The 26,541-nt window shown below is 39.8% G+C and overlaps 1 protein-coding gene across 2 annotated transcripts in view; it reads left to right on the top strand.

Annotated features, from left to right (window-relative positions):
- The window catches only part of ELOVL4 (ELOVL fatty acid elongase 4), a 65,212-nt gene that overhangs the window by 29,025 nt on the left and 9,646 nt on the right, over window positions 1-26,541 (top strand). For both annotated transcript variants that reach the window (XM_084622072.1, XM_084622073.1), the window contains exons 2-4: window positions 347-534; window positions 4,082-4,162; window positions 25,622-25,793. In XM_084622072.1, coding sequence (XP_084478198.1) covers window positions 347-534; window positions 4,082-4,162; window positions 25,622-25,793 — 441 coding nt within the window. The remainder of the gene's footprint in view (window positions 1-346; window positions 535-4,081; window positions 4,163-25,621; window positions 25,794-26,541) is intronic.

The raw sequence follows: 26,541 nt of genomic DNA, 5'->3' as shown, positions 1-26,541 counted from the left end.
AAAGAACTAGATAAATTCAGGGAGGATAGGTCCATCAATGGCTATTCGCCAGTATGGTCAGGGATGATGTCCCTAGCCTCTGTTTTCCAGAAGCTGGGAATGGGCGATGGGATGGATCACTTGATGATTACCTGTTCTGTTCATTCCCTCTGGGGCACTTGGCACTGGCCATTGTCGGAAGACAGGATGCTGGGCTAGATGGACCTTTGGTCTGATCCAGTATGGCTGTTCTTAACTTTTAAGAAATGTGATGCCTAAATTACAGTGAAATATATTTTATTTAAACTTAATGAAAAAATATGTAGTTTGTTATTTCAGTTAATTTGTTGTGTTTTATTTCCCTCAGACAAACGTGTTGATGACTGGTTCTTGATGCAATCTCCATTTCCAACACTGACTATAAGCACTCTTTACCTCCTCACTGTCTGGCTGGGTCCCAAGTGGATGAGGAGAAGAGAACCCTTCCAATTGCGCTTCTTATTGATTAGCTACAACTTTGGAATGGTTCTACTTAACTTCTATATTTTCAAAGAGGTTGGTCTTGTATTTTTATACTTTTGAATTGTGGTAGAATTCACAACTTTGACAGTGTTAGATAAATTGTATCATTTTTATATTCTCTGGATAATTTTACTCGCTGTTTTGGAAGCTGAATACATTGATTGGATATTTTAGAGCTCTGCTGGAATTGGTATATATCACGAGTTTGTGAATCAGCGTACTGTAAAAGCATATATGTAGGAGTCATGTAGAATAGCTTGACTTATTAATACGTTGTTTTAACTCTGATAGTAAAAATCCTTTTTGAGTGGAAGGCATGTCTGTCCCTGCATCAGATTCTTCTCACAAGTACCCAATTCTGGAGCAGATCAACAGAAGTCAGTGGAGTTATTCTAGATTTATACCAGTGTAACTAAAATGAGAATTTGGCACACTGTCTTTAGGTTTTTTCTGCAAGGTCTCAGACAGGCTATTATGTTAGAAACTGAAGGATAGCTACATTATATTAACTTGTATTTTCAATGTATGTCTGCAAAATATTAATGAGGTAATGGAAATTCAAACTTTTGTTGATCTTTAGAATGAGAACAAAAGAGGTAAATCATATTTTCTTTTAGTTAAGGGCAGTGAGGCAAAATTTTACAATAGTATTTCTACTCAGTTCATAGAGTTTTCTGTTGAAAAACATGAGATTTCACAAACAAGGATTTATGATAGCCAAGTTACTTGGTCTTGCTGCCTGCTACACTTCACCTTTCTTAGGCCTTGTTTACATGGGTAAATTGACCAGCATGGCTAAAGCAGAGTATGTTACTCCTCAGTAGCTATTCTGGAATAGCTCCCTAGTGGACACTTTATTCCAGAATAGAGTATTCCTAAAGGGAGTTATTAAGGAATAACTATCGCAGAATATTTTATTCCGCTACAGTTATGACAGTAAATTTCCTTGTGTGGGCAGTGCCTTAATGGGATCATGTTCAGTGACCTAAGCTTGAATTATCTTGCATATAACTTTATAAGGTGAGAAATATTCACCTGAATGCTCTGATTAATAGAACATCCCTTACTGCTTTTTAGTGCAATTCACATCAGTTCAGCAAACATTTTGCTGATTTAAAATTTGTGACTATCTTCATTCACTTGCTGAAAATCTTTCTTCAGATTAACTCCTTGATGGAAGAATTTAGATTTTGCTAGCACAAGATCTGTTGCCAGGAGCCTGGAATTAAGCAAGTGAACTGTGCAGTTGAAACTAACCGCTTTTGGAAACTGGACTCTTAAAAACTCTATTTTTATGTGTTCACCATAGAAGTGGTATTGTTCCCGACAATTATTTTTTCATATGGGCCCAGGGCTTCTTTTACAGCATTGTTTGTCTGTGTGGAAGCTACTTGTGTGAAGACCTATTCAGTAGAACGAATTTTAACCTCCGTGAAAGTCCTCTCGCTGTTAGATTATTCAGAGCATACTGGACCACATTCCTCTCCAGTTTACACCACCTAGTGAAGACAATAGGATTGCAAAGAGTATATGTTAAAGCAGAATTTGACTCACTGTGTGTCTCATCTAATTGCAAAGAATAAACAGTGCAGTGTCAGCACTACATTTGATTTCTTCCGCTAAAGGTGGGAAAGGTAAGGCAACTCCAGGGTCCTCTCTGAAGACTTGTAATACAGGTAGTGTATGCTGGAGAGGGGGAAAGAGAGATTGTTGATCTAAAAATAATATATTCTGTAGTTGCTGTCACATTACATCACTTTTTCAGGTAGATGGCCACCTTCAGCACTAAGTTTCGAAATGTTAGTGCTAATTAAAAACTTAATGTCAGTTTATTCATGGTCACAAGCACTGCTTATCTTGTGAACTTTGCATTGAAGAACACTGGTGTAAAAGCTGCAAATCAAAATCCTCAAGACTCTTCTCCATTCTTTTAATGGACAGCAAGACCAATTTCAGGATACTCTCAGTGTGTTACTCTGCTCCTGTAGTAGAATCTTTAAAGTTACCACAGTGGTATTGGAATTCCCCACTGCACCAAGTTCAGCTTCAAAAAAACAGTTCTGCTACCTACTGCTATCATTGAAATGTCTCTGGTGTGTTTATCTAATGTTAAAGCTATCACTAGTAACTGGTACAAATCAGATTACCCAGTAAACTCAATAGACATTAGGTATCATCTTTAAACTTCAGAATGCTGTCCAGGTATCCTTCCTGATGGCTAAATCCATCAACAACCTTGGAAACCTTTTGACTATGACACTTACAGATTTTTTTTAAGGCCAGAAAGGACCATTTAGATCATCTTGTCTGACCTGTATAACACAAACTGTAGAATTTTACCCACTTTCCCCTGATCCACGTGAACTCATTAGGTGGGATCAGGCCAGTAAGTGGGCTGGTCTTACAATGAATTGTAAGAGGACTCAGTGGGCTATGCTGATTTAATTGTTCTCTCTCCCTATTAACTCTTTTTTGAAGGTCGTTTTTGTCATCTCTCCCTTTCAGCATGTATATACAGCAACTAGTGAAGCTTGATGCCCTGAGCTGCAGATTTATCAGTATCTGAATGACATGCAACTTTACACCATCTCTTTGTTAGCTACTCTGTTCTTTTCCTCCTCTTCCAGTATCTGACAGAGATGGGGACACAGAGCAGTAAATTCATTGAAGATTGATCTGAATAACATAGAAGTGACTGCTCAGTAGAGGCTGGAATAGAGGCTGCATTCTCTTCTGGAGGTCATCTATATAACCATTCTATGCCATTCTGGCTGACAGCCTAGAAGTTGGACCTGATTCATTGCTGTCTTTGAATTTGGAGACATGGCGGGGGAGGGAGGCAGCATGACATACCTTTTTAAAGTTGACCAAAAGGCTGTGGCCCCTCCCTTCAGATGAGAACGTATAACAGTGATTGAAAACTTTATCTCCTGCAGGCTAAATTACTGCAAAGTGCTTTATTTGGGATGACCCTTCCAGAGCACTTGGAAGCTTCTGCTGGTACAGAATGCAGCAGTTAGCCTCAAAGTGGTGTGTATATGAACACATTATACCACTGCTTTTTACTGGTTTTGTATTTGCCTCTGTGTACATTTCCAAGTGTTGGTTACAATATTATAGCTCTGAATGATCTAGGTCCCAGCTATCTGAGAGATCATTTTCTCTCCCTATATCTGATCATAGAATTACACTTCTTGTTGGTTTCATTAAGGGATTCTGTGTCTCAGAAACGTGCTCCCTCTGATGGCAGGTTCCATGTATGAATGGCTTTAGGTCACAGTGGAAGTTATCATTTATTCTGTTCTCTAAATATCTTGCAGATTATTCAGTTTATTTTTTTTTCTGAGTATTTTATGTTTAATTTAGGGGACCACTTGTTTTGACACCACAAGATATGAAAAAGTACATTGTTAAAACTAAATATTGACCACTTTTTAAATAGCATCTTTGTATTGTAAATAAAAATTATTTAAAATACTGCTTTTGGAGTAAGTGTATAAGAACACTAAAATCATTCATAAATAATAAAATTATCTTTTTATGGACTCTTTCCCCTCATATATAATTTTAATATTTTCAGCTATTTTTGGCATCCAGAGCTCAAGGGTACAGCTATATCTGCCAGACAGTGGATTATTCAGATAATATTTATGAAGTCAGGGTGAGTACCCTTTTTATGTACTGTTATTCTGCACAGACAAGAGTGTATTTTAAGCTTTAACTCAACAAGTCTGAAAACCACATGTTTAGAAGCAAAAGGTATTGATCATCTTCCCTCTCTTCACCCCATGCTCTTCTGCAATCCTCTGCTTCCTTCCATGGTTAGCTTCATGTCATCTTTCGCTCACTTCCAAAAGACAGACTAATACCATATGATAACATACATTGCATAAACTTATATTAATATGCAGTTTTCAAGAGATACATTCTAAATAAAGTCAGGAAATGCAAATATTAAAATTCTCATACCACTGTGGATTTGCTCACATACTTCTCCTTTTGTATGGCTTAAAAATAGCAGTGTTAGATGTGCAAGTCTAGGCCAGCAATCCAACTGATTGTTTCAGGTGCCAGAGTGGATTTCAGAGATACTACTGGGATATGATTGGGACATTGATTGACAAGGAGTTCCATAGTTTGAAGTCTATTTCCACAGTCACAGATAGGCTTGTTTCTCAGTGCCCATTTATGGAGAAAGTAGGTGCATCTGCCGTCTGATGTGTGGATGTGATTCAGAGTGGATCATATTTTCTGTGGGAGTGAAAAGCCACAGGGTTCTTTGGCTGAGTCCTTGCTGAGGCATTTATTCGGGATATTGACATCTTTCCACCTTGCTTACCTGTAGTCTTTGGAGGAAAACCCAAATCTTTGAGCTTTTGAGCTATAACCCACAAAAAAGTTTTCTGGATTTGAGTTGAAATCTTGGTATATTATTTAGGTCTTCATGTATTGGAAGATTCTTGTTTCCTTAAATAAGATGGAAGAATTCACATGTTTCAATGACTTTGGGGGGTGGGGTGGATATACACTACTACAGGAAGCCATGGTTGTGTGATTGACTTCACTGTGCCCGTAATAATCTAAACAATGGTGTTAAATTAAGAATGGACAAGTGATGTGTAGGAGCGGTGTATCCAGATTGGTTAGCAGTATTCTCTGTAGAGTAGACAAGGACCGGTGAAGAGGAGCGTAGAGTTTTTGCAGCAGCTCTCCAGGTCATTCCTGCTAGTTGCTGGATGAGATTTACACACATTTTTATTTTGTTGTGAATTTTTTCAGATATTGTCGGCATGTGAAGCTTCAGTCTAATGTCACACCAAGATATTTCAGGGTGGGAATATGTCATATCTACTGGCCACAGAAATCTGCATGGAGTTCCACCTTTCCTTTTGATGTTTAGAAAAATTCTGACATAATAGTCTTAGAGGGGTTTGGTTTTAGCCTCCAGTATAAAAAATATTCTTCCATGATTTTAAGGTGACACACTGAACATCCTGGATGATATTTTCAAACGTACTTAAAAGACTCAGTGAGACTTAAGTGCTTCTGAAGGTTTTGGCCACTTTACATGAAAACTTAGTTTTAACAGTCTAATCCAAAATAGTGTTTATATAATGCTGTTTAATATGTTTAATTAGTAGAATATCCTAAACAAGAACAAAATCCCTTCCCTGAACGGTTGTCTAGCTATGGGTAAAACTCAAAAAGTCCACAGTCTGCTTAAACATCCTAACAGCATGGAAATGAAGAAAAGAATCGCAATTGTCATCATCATCACCACCACTTTATATCAGTTGCATGGCCAATATTGCAAAGCATGAGCAGGAGTAGTGACTCTATATGCAGGATTTTTAGGTCATGTTGTCAGAAATCCTTCACCTTCACCATTGCCATGTTCTTTGCCTCGTGCAGAGCACTGCTGCAGAGCTCAATTCTGTGAAGTACTAGATGTCCTACTACTTTTGCTGACCTCTCAATGGCTCACCTCTTGCACAATGTAATCAAAATAATTCTGTTGCATTTTGGACCTTCTGAAACCCCTCTGAGGAAGAGAGGTCACCTGTCATAATACATAAAAGAACACAATACAGTGAATAAAAAGAAAATGGCATATGCTACAGACATTATGTATGCCCAGTGCGAGCAAGATAACATTGCCAAAAGGAACCTTAACTTTATCAAACTTCATGATAAGTTCTTGATAAACTTTCAGAAGAGAAGCTTAAATGAATTCACAGATTCTAAACCTAAACCATAATGCCTAGGTTTCCAGTTGATCTAGTTGGAATATGGTGGGAAAAATACAAATTGAATAATACCTATTATTTTACTAAAATAGCAGTAATTGGTTGGTAATACCAAACCAATCTTTTATAGACTTTGTCCAATATCAAAAGTTGATTTTCATAACAAAATATCTGATCATTCTTCTGAGTGTATTCCAAATTTATGACAAATTAATGATATGCTAGTTACATTTTAGGTACAATTATTTTTTAAAAAACTTTGTATTCTGTAAAGACATAACACAATTAAATCTGCACAGTTTCATAGGCGCATTTCCTCCTCCTGTAATACAAGACATTCCAAAAGTTGTTACCTAATAGGGAGTTCGAATTTAATTTCCAGACAGTTTCAGTAGGTCCTGCATATGTATTAAGGACTTAATCTCATGAATCCTTTCTTTGACCAGATAGAAATCTTTACTTTAAAACAAAATATTTCCTGATACTCAATTTTCTTTAATTAAATTAGTAAAAATAATCTTAGGAGTATCCAAATCAGTTTTGGTTGCTCTTTCACTTGAAAGTTTACCGTCTGTAAACTTTTTATCATACCTTAAATTGGTGGCATATGTTCTAATAGATCTAGATTAAAAAAAACAACTAGTTTTAGATTTGAATCAAGACCGCTAATTTAATAGCCCAAATATCTCTCTGAAGATGAGTGTCTGTATTGGAATATATATTCTCACTGGTAATAGAATAACCAGTGGATAAAGTTGTCAGGAGTGTAGGAAAATTAATGGCTTGATCTTGCACTATTCAAGTCAATGGGAGTTCTTCCAGTGATTTGAATGGCAGCAGGCTCAATCCCTAAGGAACTTGTACTATTAACCAGCAACTTCAACCCTCTAGGTGGTGCAGAGATTCAGCAGCTACAACTCCAGCCTATCAGACGGCATAGTAGACTAGATAGAAATCTCGGAATCAATCCTCTAGAAGAGACTAAAAGTTAACAACTTTTTCTAACAAAATTTGAACCTGTTGATTTTTAAAATGGCTGCTACCAAGTTGAATTTTGATGTTCAACATGCAGATATATATGGCACCAAAATTCACCAGAAATGTTTGATATACCAATGGTTTGTGCATGAACTTATCATTGAAATCAAACTGTACTTCTCAGTCTATTAAGAAGAGAAATGAGAAGACACAAATCATGGTTTTAACACCTATTGCACCCTAATATTCAACTTTTGATAGCTTTGAGTCATCTATATATTTTAATATTAGAAATAAGTTAGTCAAACACAGAAGCTGTTTTCTCATAAAAAGTGAAATCATTTTCTCAATTTCTTGCATGCTTAGTATTTGTATAGTATGTAATGCTTTGTAGTTTGACCAGAATTAACATAGACATTCTGGCAATGGTACTTTTTTTTACAAACAAAGCAACAGTCGTTAGCTGAGGTGGTTTATAACATTCATATTGGTTACAGCTGAAGATAAACTGGTAGTAATGGAACTGGTAGTAAGTCTCAACAGATCAACCCCAGTTTCCTACAGTCTCTACTTGCTTCTTGGCAAATAACACAGAGAAGATGGGCATGAAGTCAGTGAACAAGGATTGCATAGAATACGGGAGGCAACAGCCATTAGAAAGAAACTACACAATATCATATACGGTGAGGCCATTGACAGAACTGAGTCCATCATTCATTCAGAACAGGCAGTATCAATTGTGTGGCACAGAAATTGCTATGCCCAATACACTGACAAGGGCAAATTCCAGAGGCTACAGAACACAAGAGTATGTGGCAGGCTGTAGTTTTCTCATTAAAAACAATCAGTGTCCGTAATACAAGACAGTCCAGTTTTGTGAAACCTATGAACTGGAGATGTTTTGACAAGATGTGTGTCATAAACAGAGACTCATCTCTGTTACTACATTCAAGATGAGTGAACAGATAATAAGTGCAGGTGCATTTGACCACAAAATGAGTGTTCATTTAGGTGGAGTAAATGACCTCATAGCTGCTGAATCTAACTTGTTACATCTTGTTTATGAGGTCTATGATGAAGAAGAGTGATGGCACCAAAATTACTGATACAGCAATGCGTTGGCTTCAAAGTGAGCTTCAGCATGCAGCCAGCTGAGGTACAGCATCATCACTGCAATCTTGTAAAGGAAACTGGCACTGAAATTCCACACTCCTACATCAGTCATAGATCATCATTTAAGGAAAAACTCCAAGCTCATATTGGAGATTTATTTCAGTTCCTTTCATTGTCTGATTGGTCTCCTGCTGAGAGACAAACACTCTTAATTCCAGCCAAGTATAAATACATATCCAAATCACTAATAATTCTTGCCAAGATGATAAAATGGCTGTCCCCATTTACCATCCCCAAGGAGACATATTTCTGTCACTGGGTACATGTTGCATTTGAAATTCTAGGAGATACTTTGTCACACCCTGGCCGCAAAGGTTTCAGGGTCAGTGAGGATGATGTCTTGCTTGCATTCCAGATAGCCTGCACATGTTCCTCAGGTGCTGTACGAAGACGATGGTAATAAAGAGAACTCTGAGAAACAAGAATTGAAATTCAAGGTGCTTAGTGTAGCTCAATATTTTGTATATGGTGTGAGTATTGGAAGGAAATGGACACTAAAGCATATTGGTCTTGGGTGAACCCTCCATCAGGCAACAAGGTCAAAACAACTTGTTCAGACTTTTCCATAAGACTAGCCACTGCATTAGTTATGAAGAAATCCTAAAAGTGGATTCTAAAATCCTAGCAGAGAAAACCCTACAAAGTATGGAAGCTGAGAATGATGATGTTATTCCTTCCAGCTTGTTCTCAGGATGCTTTTTTCTCTATGCAGCCACCAATACTGACACAAATTATGTGTTTTCTGAATGTCAAACACAAGTTCCATGCAACCCAAGTTACTGCTTGGCAAAGAGGACTTGCCCCATATCTCATGTTGAATCATTTAAAACCATCAAACAACAGCACACTTAATGTTGCTGATGCAATTGACACAGTCTTGTCAGCCAATGTAAGAAATGGTAAAGCTAAACCAGTATTCATGGACCATGTTTGCAAAGAGTGATACTCTGAATCTGAAGAAAACTGCAAAGCTGCGGATGCAGGCAAGAGCTTCTGATTTAGCTTTTATTGTTAAACGTCAAGACCCCAAGATGTGGGTTTCAGCCAGTTGCACATGACAACTAGCACTGGATACCAGCCAATCATTCGTGTGCCTGCCCAAGACCTAGACATCCTCAGTGCTGTTGTACAGAGATGCAAACGTGTCAGTACTTGGCCAGCAGTATGTGGTTCTAAACGTTGATGAATCGCTGTACTATAAACTGATGGAACTAAAAAGGGCACACCAGGGTACAGAGAATGGCTTATTCCATGATTAGGTGGCCTCCATATCTCAATAAGCTTTCAAAGACATATAGGCCAGCACATACAGGCTTGAGGGCTAGCAGATGACTGTATTGAAAGTGGAGTTCTTGGACCAAATCAGCAGAACAAGCTGTGAACCATGTCAGCTCACATGCCAGGGTGATCCAGGACTACAAGCAACGTTTCAAGCATTGTGTTCATAGAATATCAGGGTTGGAAGGAACCTTATCTAGTCCAACCCCCTGCTCAAACCAGGACCAATCCCAATTTTTGCCCCAGATCCCAAAATGGCCCCCTAAATGGTTGAACTCACAACCCTGGGTTTAGCTGGCCAATGGTCAAACCACTGAGCTATCTCTCCCCCCTACTTCTTCCACAACTCTTGGACTTTATAGTAGCACATAATCAAGAGCTTAAAGAGGATATTGTCAAAGCCGATCAGTCACATTCTTATGATGAGTTCATGTCACTTCGTCTTTGTAATTCACAAAAATTTTGAAATCCCACCTCCACATTGGTGACCAGTTGAGGTGAAGATAGTAGGAACTTCAGGTTTTGGTGGTGGTACATGGAAATGATGGTCCTACTGCTCATGCTCAACCATGCCCAGAGAGAAAGAAATTGGGAGCTGCATCTCGTCACCTTCAAATGTGTGATGTCATTCTTCATGAGAGATAACCACACAAACTGTGCAATGTGGGGTACCATCTGCACTGTAGAAATGCATCCACTACCACCTGAAGTGCTCAAGGAGTTCCAGCAAGGGAACTTCATTGTCAAGAAATCATGTCAGAAGTTCAACTGAATGGACCTTGATCAGACCCATAAGTGGCTTAATGGCATAAGAAAGAAAGGAGGTGGAATTATAGGCATCACCAAGATTTGTTCAGCCCCCCAGCAGATGGGCCTTGTCTTACAAGCTGAGAGCCCATATTGCAGCAGACACCAGAGCCAAGTTCCACGTTGGCTTGGATGACCAGCTTATTTGCAATGAGTCAAGAAAGGCAAGGAAGCAACGTGACAATGAAGATGAGGATGCACTCTGACTAATACTTCAAAGGTTCAAAGTTTTCTCTGGGGAGGAACCAACCACTTAATTGCAAAATACTTCAACAAGAAATCTGGCTACTGAAGCCATGCAAAGCACACTGTTGAATGGAAAGATCCTAAGACCAGTGCATTTGGACAGCTTTGTGGAGAAAGTTTATGATATAAGAGGGGATGGCTGGATATGTACACATTCAGAATCCACTGACAAAAAATAATGCTCCAACTTTTTTCCTGCTATATGGGGTGAGAAAAGAAGTCAAAGGAAAGGTTTTAACCATGAAGGCCGACAGAAATATTCTTCAGTGACTAAACGCAGCCTGTGGATTTGCAATAAAATTTGAAACCTGAGTTAATGCCTGTTTTTTGGTATTGGAACAAATAAATGGCAGTCTAAGAACAGGCACAAAAGCAATACTGGGCAATGTAATGACAGCTAATGTCCACTGTCCACCAACAGTTACCCTGAGTCCCATTGATAGTAGGGTTCACTGTTCTTTACGAGCAACTCCTGCTTCAGATCTGACAAATACACTACACCAAATACACCACTTTCATGGTATTTATCCATGTCAGGTAAGGCCTCTAATGAATGCTTGTAACTTATCAATACTCATAATCACTGTGTGATGTGTGTATGGGTAATAGCTAAGGAATAATGCAATGATATTGAAAATTAGGTCTTATGGTTTTGGAGTGAAATTGAGTAACATGGGAACAGTGTGTCTCAGTGTCAGCCCTGGCTATCTGATTATGCAATATATTGCTCAATTGTCCCCCTTTTCCCCAAGCAACAGAAGTTAATGGAAAGCTGTCAAAGGTTTCCCTCAAAACCACTTGCAAGGAAAATATGACTCACTCTCTATGACTAAAAGTAAAAGACTAATTCAGTAGATCACAAGGTGGAAAAACACATTCTGGAACTGTTCACTGAGGATGCGTGGGTGTGTTTCATGAAAAATTGGGTCCTAACTCCTTGGGGTTGCAAGCACTACAAAAGACTCAACTGTGTGGTGAGAATCTACTGTATTAGATAGGAAAGGTAACTGTTAATAAGTGTAGGCCCTATTTCACGTTTTATGATATTGTTTTGTATGTCACCATTTGTTTCCATCATTCACGCTTGTTTCTGTTTGAATCTCTGTTCTTTCTCAAATAAAATTCCTTTTGTTTTACTGTAATTGAACTCAAGTGTTGTGTGTGATACAGGAGCAGTGGTGTTAGGTAAAATTGGTGAACTGGGGTACGCTGCTTCATTGGAAACAAAGTATGTGGGATTTGCTCAGGGTCTGAATTCCACAGGGGGACACTTTGAAGGACTTGGGGGCTGGTGTATATCTATTATCAATCTGCAGGAAGCAGGGTTGGTATAGTCCAGAGGAGAGTGCTTGAGTGGCTAACGGGCTGGTTGTGTTAGCCATAGAAAAGCTATCTGGAGCCAAAACATTGGAGACTTTGCAGACACATTTGTAAAACAGTACTTAAGAGTGGAGAAGACTTCCACAGTATAGATGATGTGTTTGACAGGTACTACCAGGACTCTGTTAAGGGTGGTACAAAGTAAAAATGCTCAAGAGGTGCAAGACCCATGTGAAGAGTGGTGGAAGGCATATATGTGCCTCTTCCACGTAACCAGATGATTTTCACTGTGTTTCCAGAAAATATTTTTATCTGAGCAACTAATGACACAAGGATCACCTGATAAAATCATTCTGGCTGGTGGCTTTCAGGATGAGGCTGAAGCATAAGGCTCAACAGCAACAGTTCACACCAATTAACTGGGTGTTCATGAGGAAGAATGAGACACAAGAAAGATTTTACACCATGTCCACAGTGATGCTGATGCCAACAATGTGGTGATTGCAGCCAGGAACACCCATGTGCTTACCATTTTGCTGGTTTACCATAGCAAAATGGCAGGTAAGCAGTTTTTGGATGAAAGCTGGCACATCAAAGGAACCAAAATATTTTCCTGTTCATGCCATTTGTGAGAAACTACAGTATGGACCCACTTTTCTGGAAACTCTGCTCCCATTTCATGTCCTGACTAGTTACGATGTTACCTCCTATTTTTTATTTTAATCGCTGGACACAATAAGATCATAGAATATCAGGGTTGGAAGGGACCCCTGAAGGTCATCTAGTCCAACCCCCTGCTCGAAGTAGGACCAATTCCCAGTTAAATCATCCCAGCCAGGGCTTTGTCAAGCCTGACCTTAAGAACCTCTAAGGAAGGAGATTCTACCACCTCCCTAGGTAACGCGTTCCAGTGTTTCACCACCCTCTTAGTGAAAAAGTTTTTCCTAATATCCAATCTAAACCTCCCCCACTGCAACTTGAGACCATTACTCCTCGTTCTGTCATCTGCTACCATTGAGAACAGTCTAGAGCCATCCTCTTTGGAACCCCCTTTCAGGTAGTTGAAAGCAGCTATCAAATCCCCCCTCATTCTTCTCTTCTGCAGACTAAACAATCCCAGTTCCCTCAGCCTCTCCTCATAACTCATGTGTTCCAGTCCCCTAATAATTTTTGTTGCCCTTCGCTGGACTCTCTCCAATTTATCCACATCCTTCTTGAAGTGTGGGGCCCAAAACTGGACACAGTACTCCAGATGAGGCCTCACCAATGTCGAATAGAGGGGAACGATCACGTCCCTCGATCTGCTCGCTATGCCCCTACTTATACAAGATATACAGCACATGAAAAGATGGGAGTAGCCTTACCTACTGGGGGGTCAGTGCTTATGAGGTCAATTCAATTAGGGTGGATGTTGCCTGTTTCCAACGGTTGACAAGAAGGGGTGAATATCAATAGAGTGAAAATTATTTTTTGTTGTGACCGAGCCTCTCCTAGCCTTTATTCAGGCCTATACTCAATACTCCAGATGAGGCCTCACCAATGTCGAATAGAGGGGAACGATCACGTCCCTCGATCTGCTCGCTGTGCCCCTACTTATACATCCCAAAATGCCATTGGCCTTCTTGGCAACAAGGGCACACTGCTGACTCATATCCAGCTTCTCGTCCACTGTCACCCCTAGGTCCTTTTCCGCAGAACTGCTGCCTAGCCATTCGGTCCCTAGTCTGTAGCGGTGCATTGGATTCTTCCGTCCTAAGTGCAGGACCCTGCACTTATCCTTATTGAACCTCATCAGATTTCTTTTGGCCCAATCCTCCAATTTGTCTAGGTCCTTCTGTATCCTATCCCTCCCCTCCAGCGTATCTACCACTCCTCCCAGTTTAGTATCATCCGCAAATTTGCAGAGAGTGCAATCCACACCATCCTCCAGATCATTTATGAAGATATTGAACAAAACCGGCCCCAGGACCAATCCTTGGGGCACTCCACTTGATACCGGCTGCCAACTAGACATGGAGCCATTGATCACTACCCGTTGAGCCCGACAATCCAGCCAGCTTTCTACCCACCTTATAGTGCATTCATCCAGCCCATACTTCCTTAACTTGCTGACAAGAATACTGTGGGAGACCGTGTCAAAAGCTTTCTAAAGTCAAGAAACAATACATCCACTGCTTTCCCTTCATCCACAGAACCAGTAATCTCATCATAAAAGGCAATTAGATTAGTCAGGCATGACCTTCCCTTGGTGAATCCATGCTGGCTGTTCCTGATCACTTTCCTCTCATGCAAGTGCTTCAGGATTGATTCTTTGAGGACCTGCTCCATGATTTTTCCAGGGACTGAGGTGAGGCTGACTGGCCTGTAGTTCCCAGGATCCTCCTCCTTCCCTTTTTTAAAAATTGGCACTACATTAGCCTTTTTCCAGTCATCCGGGACTTCCCCCGTTCGCCACGAGTTTTCAAAGATAGTGGCCAATGGCTCTGCAATCACAGCCGCCAATACCTTCAGCACTCTCGGATGCAACTCGTCCGGCTCCATGGACTTGTGCACGTCCAGCTTTTCTAAATAGTCCCTAACCACCTCTATCTCCACCGAGGGCTGGCCATCTCTTCCCCATTTTGTGATGCCCAGCGCAGCAGTCTGGGAGCTGACCTTGTTAGTGAAAACAGAGGCAAAAAAAGCATTGAGTACATTAGCTTTTTCCACATCCTCTGTCACTAGGTTGCCTCCCTCATTCAGTAAGGGGCCCACACTTTCCTTGGCTTTCTTCTTGTTGCCAACATACCTGAAGAAACCCTTCTTGTTACTCTTGACATCTCTTGCTAGCTGCAGCTCCAGGTGCGATTTGGCCCTCCTGATATCATTCCTACATGCCCGAGCAATATTTTTAAACTCTTCCCTGGTCATATGTCCAACCTTCCACTTCTTGTAAGCTTCTTTTTTATGTTTAAGATACGCTAGGATTTCACCATTAAGCCAAGCTGGTCGCCTGCCATATTTACTATTCTTTCGACTCATCGGGATGGTTTGTCCCTGTAACCTCAACAGGGATTCCTTGAAATACAGCCAGCTCTCCTGGACTCCTTTCCCCTTCAAGTTAGTCCCCCAGGGGATCCTGGCCATCCATTCCCTGAGGGAGTCGAAGTCTGCTTTCCTGAAGTCCAGGGTCCAGATGACTGCATGGAAAATGTTTCAGCGACGCCATCAGCTTCTAACACACCTTGGACAGGGTGATGTGCGCTCGTAGAAGGTCAAAAGTGCAAAAGAGTTGATTTGTCAGAGGTAAGACTTGTCAGAGGTCCACAGTACTTATAAAACACATGCCATTTTGTTCACATGCTTGCAGTTATCAGAAGCTATACCCCCAAAAATGGTGCTTTTTTCTTCCACATACAGAGAGCTCATTACCAGGCACTAGTTTGGAGTCAGTCCCACTACCGAAATCTAATTCTTCCTCCTCTAAATACAATGGGTTGAAAACAGGAGAATAGAGGTCTGCTGCCACAGCTCAGGTCATTGCCACCAGTACCAGCAGACTGCCTGGAGGCAATATTCTGTGGCTTCACCACAGAGTGCAGAAGTCAACATTGCAAGAACGGGACTGCACTACTTGTTTGTACAGAAGCATACCAATGTAGAAAACTGGAACAAGGTTGTGTCAATGTACATGACCCTTCGTGTTTACGGACAGTATTATCAGGGAGGGATAGCTCAGTGGTTTGAGCATTGGCCTACTAAACCCAGGGTTCAGAGTTCAATCCTTGAGGGGGGCCATTTAGGGATCTGAGGCAAAAATTGGGGATTGGTCCTGCTTTGAGAAGCGAGTTGGGCTAGATGACCTCCTGAGGTCCCTTCCAACCCTGATATTCTGTGAAAATAAGTAAATGCCGTAAGTGACCCAATAAGATGTTGATTTGATCTGCCACTGTATACCAACGTTTCTTGAAAAAGTACATTAAAATGTGTGCTTAGCTTGTGTGCATTAAAATGTTTACTTAATGTTTAGTCAAGAAAATATTTTCAGTTGTTTTAAAAAGAGGTGTTTTTGAAGTACGTGGTGTATTTCTGATAACTGAATCAGCTTGCACACTTTTGCTAATGCTCAAGAGCCATGTAAAAATTCTCTTCATGGTTGTATAACATATTAAAATATTTCTTGTACCTCTTGAAATAAGAAACTGAAATTCAGTAGCTTTATAAAAAGATTGTGCATATTTGATTACTTTTCTTACATCCTACAGCTCATTATGATTGAACTGAAGGATGTTAATCCCAAACAAAAAAGAAATAGACTTACATTTCAGCCATTTCTGTTTTGTTTCTTTGCTCTCTTTGTAAAGGCCTTTATACACAACATACAGCTTGGTAACAACCATATTTGGATTCAACAGACCCTAATTATCTTTAAAAGACTTGTTACCAACTTTTAACAAAACATACTTCTTACAGTTAACTTTTTTGAAAATCCCAGTAATCTAGAGTAGACAGAGAACCAGAGCTGGGATTTGAGAATTTTACCCAGAGAGAAATTTTTAGCAGCCTTATGGGACCTCTGCAAAATCCTGCACATTCCTCCAGGATATGTATATGAACTTCTGTGACCTAATTTCCTTTCCTGAAAATCTGAAAAAATCTATTTTGTGTTATGCTACGGATTTGAGAAACATTCAGCTAACACCTTATGTTGGAACTTTTTCAAAGAAGGGAAGCTACACATGAGCAGTGTTTCTCTGTTGATGTCTGTCAAGGCAATGTCTTCTATTTCAATATGCATTTTCTGTTCCCATTTTCTCTTGTTGTCTTGTAAATATATTACTAAACTTGTCTAAATCTGAATCATTTTGTTCTTTCTATTGCTTTTTTGTTTTCAATTAATATTTTTACTAGTTTTGAAAACAAAGTGAACTGATTAAATATACGCACAATTTAATGTAAATGTTTGGTGTAGCAGGACTTAGAGTAAAAAGAAAAATTAAATATGAAACAAGCTGAGGGATCGGGGATATGTGGTCATGTAGAAGGGGAAAAGTAAGTAAAAAACACATTATAAAACCAAACATGAACATTATGATAATTTTAAGGAAGAGTTTGTGAATCTGTACTGCTTGAGTCTCGTACAGTATGCAACAACTTTACATTGCCTTCAGCTGAGAGCAGTTTTCTCTCACGAAGAATAGTCTTTGAGTAATTCAAAGGGTTTTTTGGATCAGGCTAAGATATATATTGGTTGGCAAATAATAATGTTTTAACCTATTCTCTGAAAATGATAGCAACAAAACTCAGTACAATTAGGAGGCATCGTACAATTCAGTTCTGTTATGAGCTGGGCTATAGTGTTGCAGGTCTTCACTACCTGCCGGATCGGCGGGTAGTGATCAATCTATCGGGGATCGATTTATCACGTCTTGTCTAGTCGCGATAAATCGATCCCCGAATGCGCTCCCTGTCGACTCCAGAACTCCAGCTCGTGAGAGGTGGAAGAAGAGTCAATGGGGGAGCAGCAGCGGTCAACTCACTGCCGTCCTCACGGCCAGGTAAGTCAACCTAAGATACACCGACTTCAGCTACACTATTTACTTAGCTGAAGTTGCATATCTTAGTTCGACCCCACCCCCACCCCACCCCCAGTGTAGATCAGGACTAAGGAAAGTCGACCAGAGAGCATCTCCCATTGATGCAGTGCAGAAAAGACACCACAGTAAATCGACCTAACCTACGACGACTCCAGCTATGTTATTCGCGTATCTGGAGTAGTGTAACTTAGGTCGACTTACCCCTGTAGTGAAGACAAGCCCTTAGGCACTGTTAGAAAATTCAAGTATATGGGAATCAGCACAATATTTATGCCCTTTCCCTGACGCAATGGAGTTTTTTTCATAACTCTCACTGTCAAGTCTTGTAAGCATAAAGTGAATTTAATTTAGACTGCAAAACTATACATCTTTCATACAGAAGCAAAAAGAGATGAAAGAACAATCAACTTTTTGCCACATTCAGCAGTATGTCCTGCTTTGCATTTAAATTTAAAGATAAAGACCTGAGATTTTCAAAGGTGCTTCAGAGAGAGAGAGAGAGAGAAAGCGTCATAACCACAAAAATCCCATTAAAGTTCAAACTCCTTTAGGCTCTTTACAGCATTTACAGCATGGTCTTTTCAAAAGTTATGAATTTCCTCTTTAATTCTCATCAACTGAACAAATTCCTCAAATAAAGTAAAATTAAGCATCTCTTTTGCTGGATTCCAACCTCCAATTCTCATTTGATCCAACAGAGCCTGGTTTTGTTCTTGCTTTGGGCACATAGTCAGGCTCCTCTAGTCTATTGGGGTTTACAGGGAGCTATGGGTTGAGGAATTCGGGGTCATTGGTTGTGGGGGTATTAAATAGTTTGCAATTTTGAAATGTGCTATTTGTGATGCTGGGTGGACTATAGTGTGAAGTGGCCTAGGACAGTTATCTTTTGAATAAAAGGTATTTATCTTTTTTTGGCATTTCTAATAAGTGTACAAGTGCCTAGAACTTGAATAGGTATTTTTAATATAAAATAAACTAAATCATGTAAATAACTGCAGATTACAAATAAATTTCGGAGTATAAGATTCTAAACTCTTATAAAACTCCATAAGAAGGAAATGTGAGTTTAAAAAAACAAACAAAAACCTCTCCTTCACAGTATATAAAGATGATCTCATAAAGGATACTTCTTCAAGTCCTCTGTAACAAGTCCTTTAATTAGAGTTCTTCTGAAGGGAAAGCAGGGAAAAGAGGGATTCCACTTTAGAATCATGTGGTGTATTGTGGTTTTTTTGGTTTGTTTTTAATTTCTGCCCTTATACTAAATAAATATCCTTTCAAATGTAATGAGAAACATAGTATGTTGTACAAACCGTTCAGGCACGAAAGATGGTGTGTGTGTGCTTGTTTTGGCAGCATGTATATTAAAATTAGAATGAAATAGGAAAAAATTAGCATGGTAACTGTGCCCAGATGACATGCAAGTTCATGAAGCATTACATCTTTTCTGGCCTTTAAATTCTATGAAAATAGTTAGGCCCTGTCTGTGCAGGGCATTTTCACTTGCATAGCTACACTGGTTCAAATCCCCATATAGCTGTACTACACCAGTGTAAAGCAGGCCTTGTACCAGTGCCTTACCCTGGTTTGGATCTGGTGGAAAAATCCTAGCAGTGACAAGGCCTTGGGTTAAAATTGTTAATGTGAGCATGAAGTCATAACTTAAAAAGCTTGCAGTGTGCAGAGGTCATGGAGTTGGATCTGTTGCTGACCTCTTAATCTTAGGTGGTAATGTAATCTTTCTGGGCCATCTGGTGTCTTAACAGAGTTAGATTTGACTCGTATGAAAGCTCTCAGGAAAGAAATTTCATAATAAGAATTACATTATTGGTTTAAAGAATATTTAGTATAATGTCTATTATTTTTAATTATTTTTATTAATTGAATTATTTCATTGTTACTCTCTGTTGAACTTGATATTAAGAAGCAGTTTTATCAAAAATACAACTATCAGTTAGGTCCTACATTTTTGGTGCTTTACAAAGCAAGTTTAATGGTGCCTGTCTGTTCTTGATATATTACTTAATTGAACAGAGCATGGACAAGCATGCTTCCTATCCCCATCTCCACGTGGCTGCTTGACCTTGGACAAGCAATTTAAAATTTCTTTGTTTCGTTTTTTCATCTATAAAAATAGTGATAGTACCTCAATCCTTAGGGGCATTGGGATAATTAAAGACTTTACAGCACTTGAAACCTGTCAGCTTCTTTGTAAGTGATAAGTAGTAGCCAAACTGAATTATTTATAGCTGTTGAGCAGCGCATGCAACTGATATTTTCTACTTATGTAGCACCCTTTAGGTGGGGATTTTGAGGTTCTGTAAAAAAACCCCCAAAAACTAGGTAGGCATAATCCCACTGAGAAATGGGGAAACGGAGGCAAATACCACACTGGATCTTTAAAATTCTGCATGCCTTACAGGAAGGGAATGTCTTTTAAATGGATGCAGTGATGTTCAATTGAATTCACCTAACGGGACGTGAATAATCTGCAGAACAGGTAGAATTCTAAGGCTCCTGGACTATAAATATTGAGTGACCTACTCAAGGTCATATAGCAAGCCTACAGTGTGCTGGACATAGAAACCAGGTTGTCTGACTACCAGACCTCACTTTTACTTCCACACTATGCACTATGCATCCACATTAATCTTCAAACACTGCTTCTTGTTCCAGTGTTTCCTTAAGAGCAGTTACTGTACTACAGTGTCATCAGTGGGGGTGAGACCAAGCCTTGCTGTGGGAGTTAAATATATGACTGCCCGGCCCAGAGGCAGAAGTGCTACTTATTGAGCAATATGTATCTTAAACATTCTTTTGGCTTTCCCATAAATGTGGGAACTCCCAGCTCTGGCAGTCTTCTTTGTTTATTTCTTTCACCTACTCTCCCTCTCCCTATTATGACAGAAATTACCCAGTTTTGTCTCTGTTCGTATAAGCTAATGAGTCTGCCCCACCTCCCTAGCATCTGCACTGGATTCAAAATATATGCAGAGATGATGAAGCAGGCATTCAGCAGTTGATATGCAAAGCATGCAGATTGGTAACAATAAACTGTGGTGTTATCCTTCTGGGAGCTCACTGACTCTGCAATGCAGAACTGCAGTTTCTGCTCCTGTGATGCTTTCTCCTTCCAACCTTTACCTAACCTAAAATGCTCATCTCACTATCCAGAATGTGACTTGATGGATCCAGAGGCAAGTGAAACACCCCCCTTGCTCCTGCTCAGGTTGAGGAGGGAGACATCCCTAAGCAGAAACAGCTGGGGCAGTGCTACATGTCTTCCTACTTCCCCCTTCTCCTCCCTACTCCATTTATGTATTTGCCGGGGAATGTGCAGCTCCTCTCTCTCTCTTTCCTTCTGCCCCTCATGCAGGAGGCTGTCCTCCATGGCTTCCATGGAATGGAGCCCAATACTGGACAGTGGAGCCATCCTGCCAGGGAGGTGAAGGAGAGGGTGGCTTCTGCTTGCTTTTTACTTCAGGGAGTAGTCATTTAGAGCTCTTGCTTTCTGCTGGTCTGCTGCCAGTTTGGCTCTGTTCCAGCCCTGCCAGGGCCATATTAATGGACAGGGTCCCCAGAAGACTTTGGAGACCTTTAATTATGAGCTTACATATTTCATCTTCCATTTTTTATTTATGGAGCCCTAACACACACGTATCCTGTGTTCATCACTGTAAGAGCAGGAGTTTCTGTTCACAACTTTACATATTTATTTGATAACACTTGCAACCCCATCCCTTTGAGCATTTTTGATATGTGGCCTGACTGTTTTTAGATGAATACCAATGTACTTCAGCTACAATGTGGATATGTGAATTACTGTGTGTTCCACTGTATGCTAGCTCACATTGTGCACACTGGTGTTAGCATTCCAGGAGTGGTTAGAATACAGCTAATGTGTAAAATCATGCATGTGTGTACTAACTGTCGCTACTCAGATGGACATGGTAAACAGAAACATAACAAAAAAAGAAAAATGTTAAAAAGACGCAGCTTTATTAGAAAAATTTTCAAAGCTCAACATGGTTTTAAGAAAAAGAAGAAGAAGAAGAAGCCGCTACAAGGGAGTTATGAAGTGGCTGAAATAAAGGACTGGGAGCAACAAGGCCCCCATATGGAGCTGGTGATGTTGAAAATTTGCAAGCAGAAGGAAAGATCGTAGAAATATAGCAGCATGTTACTACATTCAAGACTGATCAAGAATAAAATGTACATGTATCTACAACTGACTACATTTCTACAGATCCTGCACTGTTGAGAAAATCTGATGAAAACAACAGGCAGTTTTAGGTTGCCAAAGGTTGGCTGTGTGTAGAAATGCAGAAATAGAAAACTTCCTGAATTCTACATGGGTAATTGCAGGGAAGAGAAGAGAATGTTTGTTTGTTTTCTAAAGAACTTTTTTTCATTTTGTCTGCATAAGGGTGAAGTTGTTGCGTGAGATTGGCTTATTTACTCTCCATCTACTGGAAATGCTTAGTGTTTTTCATATAGGCTTTTCTCCCAGTAGGTTCCATACGTTTACAGAAGGCTTTAGTGATTGGAAACATCCCAAGTGACTTTTTGAGCATAATAGGGGCATAGAACACTGATTCTGCATGCTGACTTGGGTAACACATACATACAAAACACATACCAGAATCTTGTCTGGTTGGGACAGGATTCACTCTGATCTGGCACACCAATTTAATTCAGAAGAGCAGTACCAAAGAGATGTTCTTTAGCATGTGGTGCCAGTTATAAAGTTTTTAAGTGCTCGTGGGTTTGGCTTCCATGGTCAGGATGTTGTATTAGAATCTGAAAGCATTAGAAATTATTTTGGGATTTTGGAACTAATATCACAATTTGATCTATTTCTGGCTGACCACCTAGCTACATTTGGACAGAAGGGGAAAATTAAGCTCTCCTGTGTCGTCCGCTATCTCTGACATCCATTGAATTGGTGGGAATGATAATTAAAAATACTATAGCAGCAGAATTACAGCAAGCCAAGTATTTTTCTGTAACTGTTTGATACAACTCCTGATGTAGTGCATGTAGACCAGCTCACATTCACCTTCTGATCCCTCAAATCAGAGGGGCATATAATTGTGAAATTCATTGAGTTTCAGCCACCTGAGAACTACATGTGCAAATGGCCAAAGCTGTGGTGGCTCTATTCTTTCCGCTCTGCCTCAACACATTGATGGAAATCCATTTCCACAACATAAATATTGACACTAGCCAGAGACTTTTGACTTTCAGAAGTCTGTCAGATACTCAGTGGTGTAATTGTACCGATTCTACCAAGCCAGTGTGTCAAAACTATAGCAGTATTCAACAAGCCTTGGAAGGTCTTTCAAAAAATATAAATCAGCCTCCTGACACTTGTTTAAATGCAACTTATCTTCACATGAAAATGGAACAATTGGGGACAGCTGTCATGGAGCTCTTTTGGACACTGTGCTTCAGCAGTTCAAACTGATCAGCACCCAGCTACAGAAGATGGACGTAGATCTAAGTGTTGCTGTTGATGTACTGTGCTCCCTGGAAACATTTGTTGGGCTATTATGTGACCAGTTTGAGGATTTTGAATTCAGTGCAAAGAAAATGTGTTTGCTACTTTGCTACAGTGTATTCTGCTTATTAGCAATTCCTCGGTTGCCAGAAAAAGCTGCCATTATCTGGCAGTTGCTAATAAACGAAAGGCAGGTTTGCGAGGCTGCAGCCAGGAATTGCTGGGATGTTCCTTCCCTGGCTGCAGCCCTGCAAACCTTCCTGTGGCAGGTGCTCCACATGTCCCAGTTTTTCCTTCCTTGGTTGCAACCTCATAAACCTGCCTGCAGCTGTACCCTTTCTTCCAAACAATATTGTTAATAAGTGGCATGCCGTTGCCAATGTCCAAATCCCATTAATATTAAAGTCATTGGGTTGGGATTTGTTCCTGGCAAAATATTGCTATTAACTGGAAGTTGTTAATATCCGGATCACTAGTAAGTGGAATCTATTTACAGTCAACATGAGTTTGTCATCCTTGTAAAAAAAAAAACCAATTGAGGGCGAGTCTGAAGGGGCAGTAGAGCCAGTACGTGAATGAAGCCATCCGTTTTGCACTGAAACATTTGTTGTCAGAACTGACAAACTTGCAGCTTGTCTACGTCACAGACTAGATGCTTTCAATGTGCGGTATGAGTTCTATGAAGTCCTGTTTAAATTGGGTTCAGTGTATGTCAATGAAGTGCACAGATATGCAGCAGTTTACCCTCAAGAAGACCAAAACTTTCCTGACGAACTCTTTCAGTGTCGGTTCTCTGCACAAAATGAAACAAGTTACCATATGCACTGCATCAGCTGACACAGTGTCCGTGTGAAATACTACATTTTTATGAAATATCAGAGAATTAGAATAGTGTATATGAGGTCTCTAGAGAGAGCTGTTTTATTATCAATGCCTATTTTTGCTTTTTTGTAAATTGTTTTGGAGAAGAATTGTTAAGACGAAGTCTGCACAAAGTTGGGTAGTAATTCTAGATGATCTTGCTTTAGTGAATACTGTTATATTTGGCTGCAGTAGTAGTCTGTATATGAAACCAAATTGCTCTATTTCTGCTTCCTCTGTAGTTACCTGTTTTCTCTGTCAGTTCTTGCATGGAATTGCTAAGTGTCTAGTGTCTAAACTGACATGCGGTATTGAGCAGGCAGTGCTTCTGAGGAAACCTATTAACTGTAAATATTAATTGCTAGCTAAACCTAATTCTTAATGTCAGCTATGGCGCGTGTTTTGTTCCCTGATTCTGTTAATTTTTTAAATAACATGTTTTTCATCGTATCAGGAAGGTTCAAAGTTTTGGGGGTTTTTTGATTTTTTTTTTCAGGAGGTGATTTAGAATATGTGCCCAAGTCCATAAGAGTTCTTAATCCATCCCTGAGCCCTTCCCTTACTCACCCTTATCTAATGAGCTAGATCTTTTACGATGCCAGGGGCTAGGGTAATTGTCAAACTTGTTTGGGGACTGGAAAGAATTTTTCCCATATGGCAAAATTGGCAAACTGCTGTGTAGGGTTTTTCACCTTCCATCCAGCATATCTGAGGTCTGGATTTGGGTGAGATAAATTGCATTGTCACAACTTTTGCGGGCTCCATTGTGGTTGGTGGGTTTAAAAATGGTCAAATGTGAATCCCCTGCTTCAGCATGAGCTCAGAGGGCTGCTTCGGCATGAGCTCAGAGAAATTTGTTGCATGATGATGGGGTGTGTCTCGTTCAGTGTATGGCTCCCCTTTTCTCCTTTCTCCTACCTTCTTCATGGGGGAAGGGAGCAGGATAGGACTCTGAGTTCCAGAGCAGGCCTGAGCATGTAACGAGGGTATTGCCCTCACATGTGCCTGTCAGGTTTGTAGAACTAGGCACCATTGGTACCCAGTTGAAATCCACACTGGAGCAGCCCAGCTAGGTAGTTGGGGGGAATGCTCTCCACTGGTTAAGGGTTTTAGTGAAGTTGTAGCCTCTGCATTTAACCACATTGTGGTGTATGTGCCTCGTTGTTTCTGTGTTTATGTCAAATTGTGGTGTGCTTATATACAGGACTTTCAGTAGCAATCTCTGTAGAAGAGTCTAAGGTAAAGAGGAAGTACATGAGAGATAGTAAACTGCTTCTCTTTAGAGATCGCTAAATTGTAAAATACGGTAGACCTTATAAAATAGTATATTGAACCCATTTTCATAAATTACAAAGAAAATTCCATCCTTGGCTGGAGTAAAATCCAAAGAAGCCTAATGCTCTGATGTTGCCAGATGTGTAATAGTTAAATCATAACTGACTTCTCCTAACCTTGATTCCACTCCTGCTGTAAATAACCCAGAATTCAGAGCATTTTTCAGAAATGGATTAGAAACTGCCAAATAGGCTAGTTGTATCTTCCATTTCTTCCTCACAGCACATTGATGTATTTAACTTTAATTTCATTTAATTATTTCTTTAAGAATCATTAGGATCTTTGTTCTTATATTGCAGATAGCTGGTGCTTTATGGTGGTATTTTGTCTCAAAAGGAATTGAGTACTTGGACACAATATTTTTCATCCTGAGGAAGAAATTTAACCAAATCAGTTTCCTTCATGTCTATCACCATTTCACTATGTTCACCTTGTGGTGGATTGGTATCAAGTGGGTTCCAGGAGGACAAGGTGAGTCAACTGTCTTTTTCTCTTAAGGCAATATAGACATAACAGTGCGAATCAGCCTTTTGGGAATTAATAAGGAAACCACTATTTCATGGAATTAACTGAATACTATATGATAAGTCTATTGAAACAGCATTGGATCATAGCAGTTATGTAAGTGTAACTTCCTTCTGTGTGAAATGAGGGGGAGGAAGAGAGAGAACAGAGCTGTAGTTTTATGAATTGCAAAACACTTTACTCACAGGCATCAAATGCAAAACTGAGATTTCGTCTTTACAAATTCCATCTTTAAAAAAAATTGTCACCTTGCTACATGGAGCCAGGCAGATAAATTTGTCTCTTGCACCAGACATTGGTCCAATAAAAGAGAATACCTCACCCACGTTATCTCTCTCATATCCTGGGACTGACACAGCTGCAACAACCCTGCCTAATCTAACATTTTGCAGCTACAGAGAATTAAGAATCACAACTATGGGCCAGTTTCTTCCCCGTTACTCCAGCCTAAAGCCATTGATGTTAATGGAGCGATTCTGGATTTTTAGTAGAGTAGAAGTTGGCTCTATATGTGAGTTTTGGGTTTGTTTTGTTTTATAACAAAACAAGTATCAAAATCTGAATGACTCATTTGAAGGTTAGCAATAAACCCGTATCAACCAGTTGTAGACGCTTTATAATGACACAAACCTATAATGTCCTTCTTTCTGTTCCTATAAAGTTCACATCAAGGAAATCCTACATCCATTGTTTT

The sequence above is a fragment of the Lepidochelys olivacea genome, assembly GCF_965140295.1.
Source record: "Lepidochelys olivacea isolate rLepOli2 genome assembly, chromosome: 3".
NCBI lineage: Eukaryota > Metazoa > Chordata > Testudines > Cheloniidae > Lepidochelys > Lepidochelys olivacea.
Note: the sequence above shows the minus strand (reverse complement) of the source record. Positions and strands in the feature narration are given on the sequence as shown.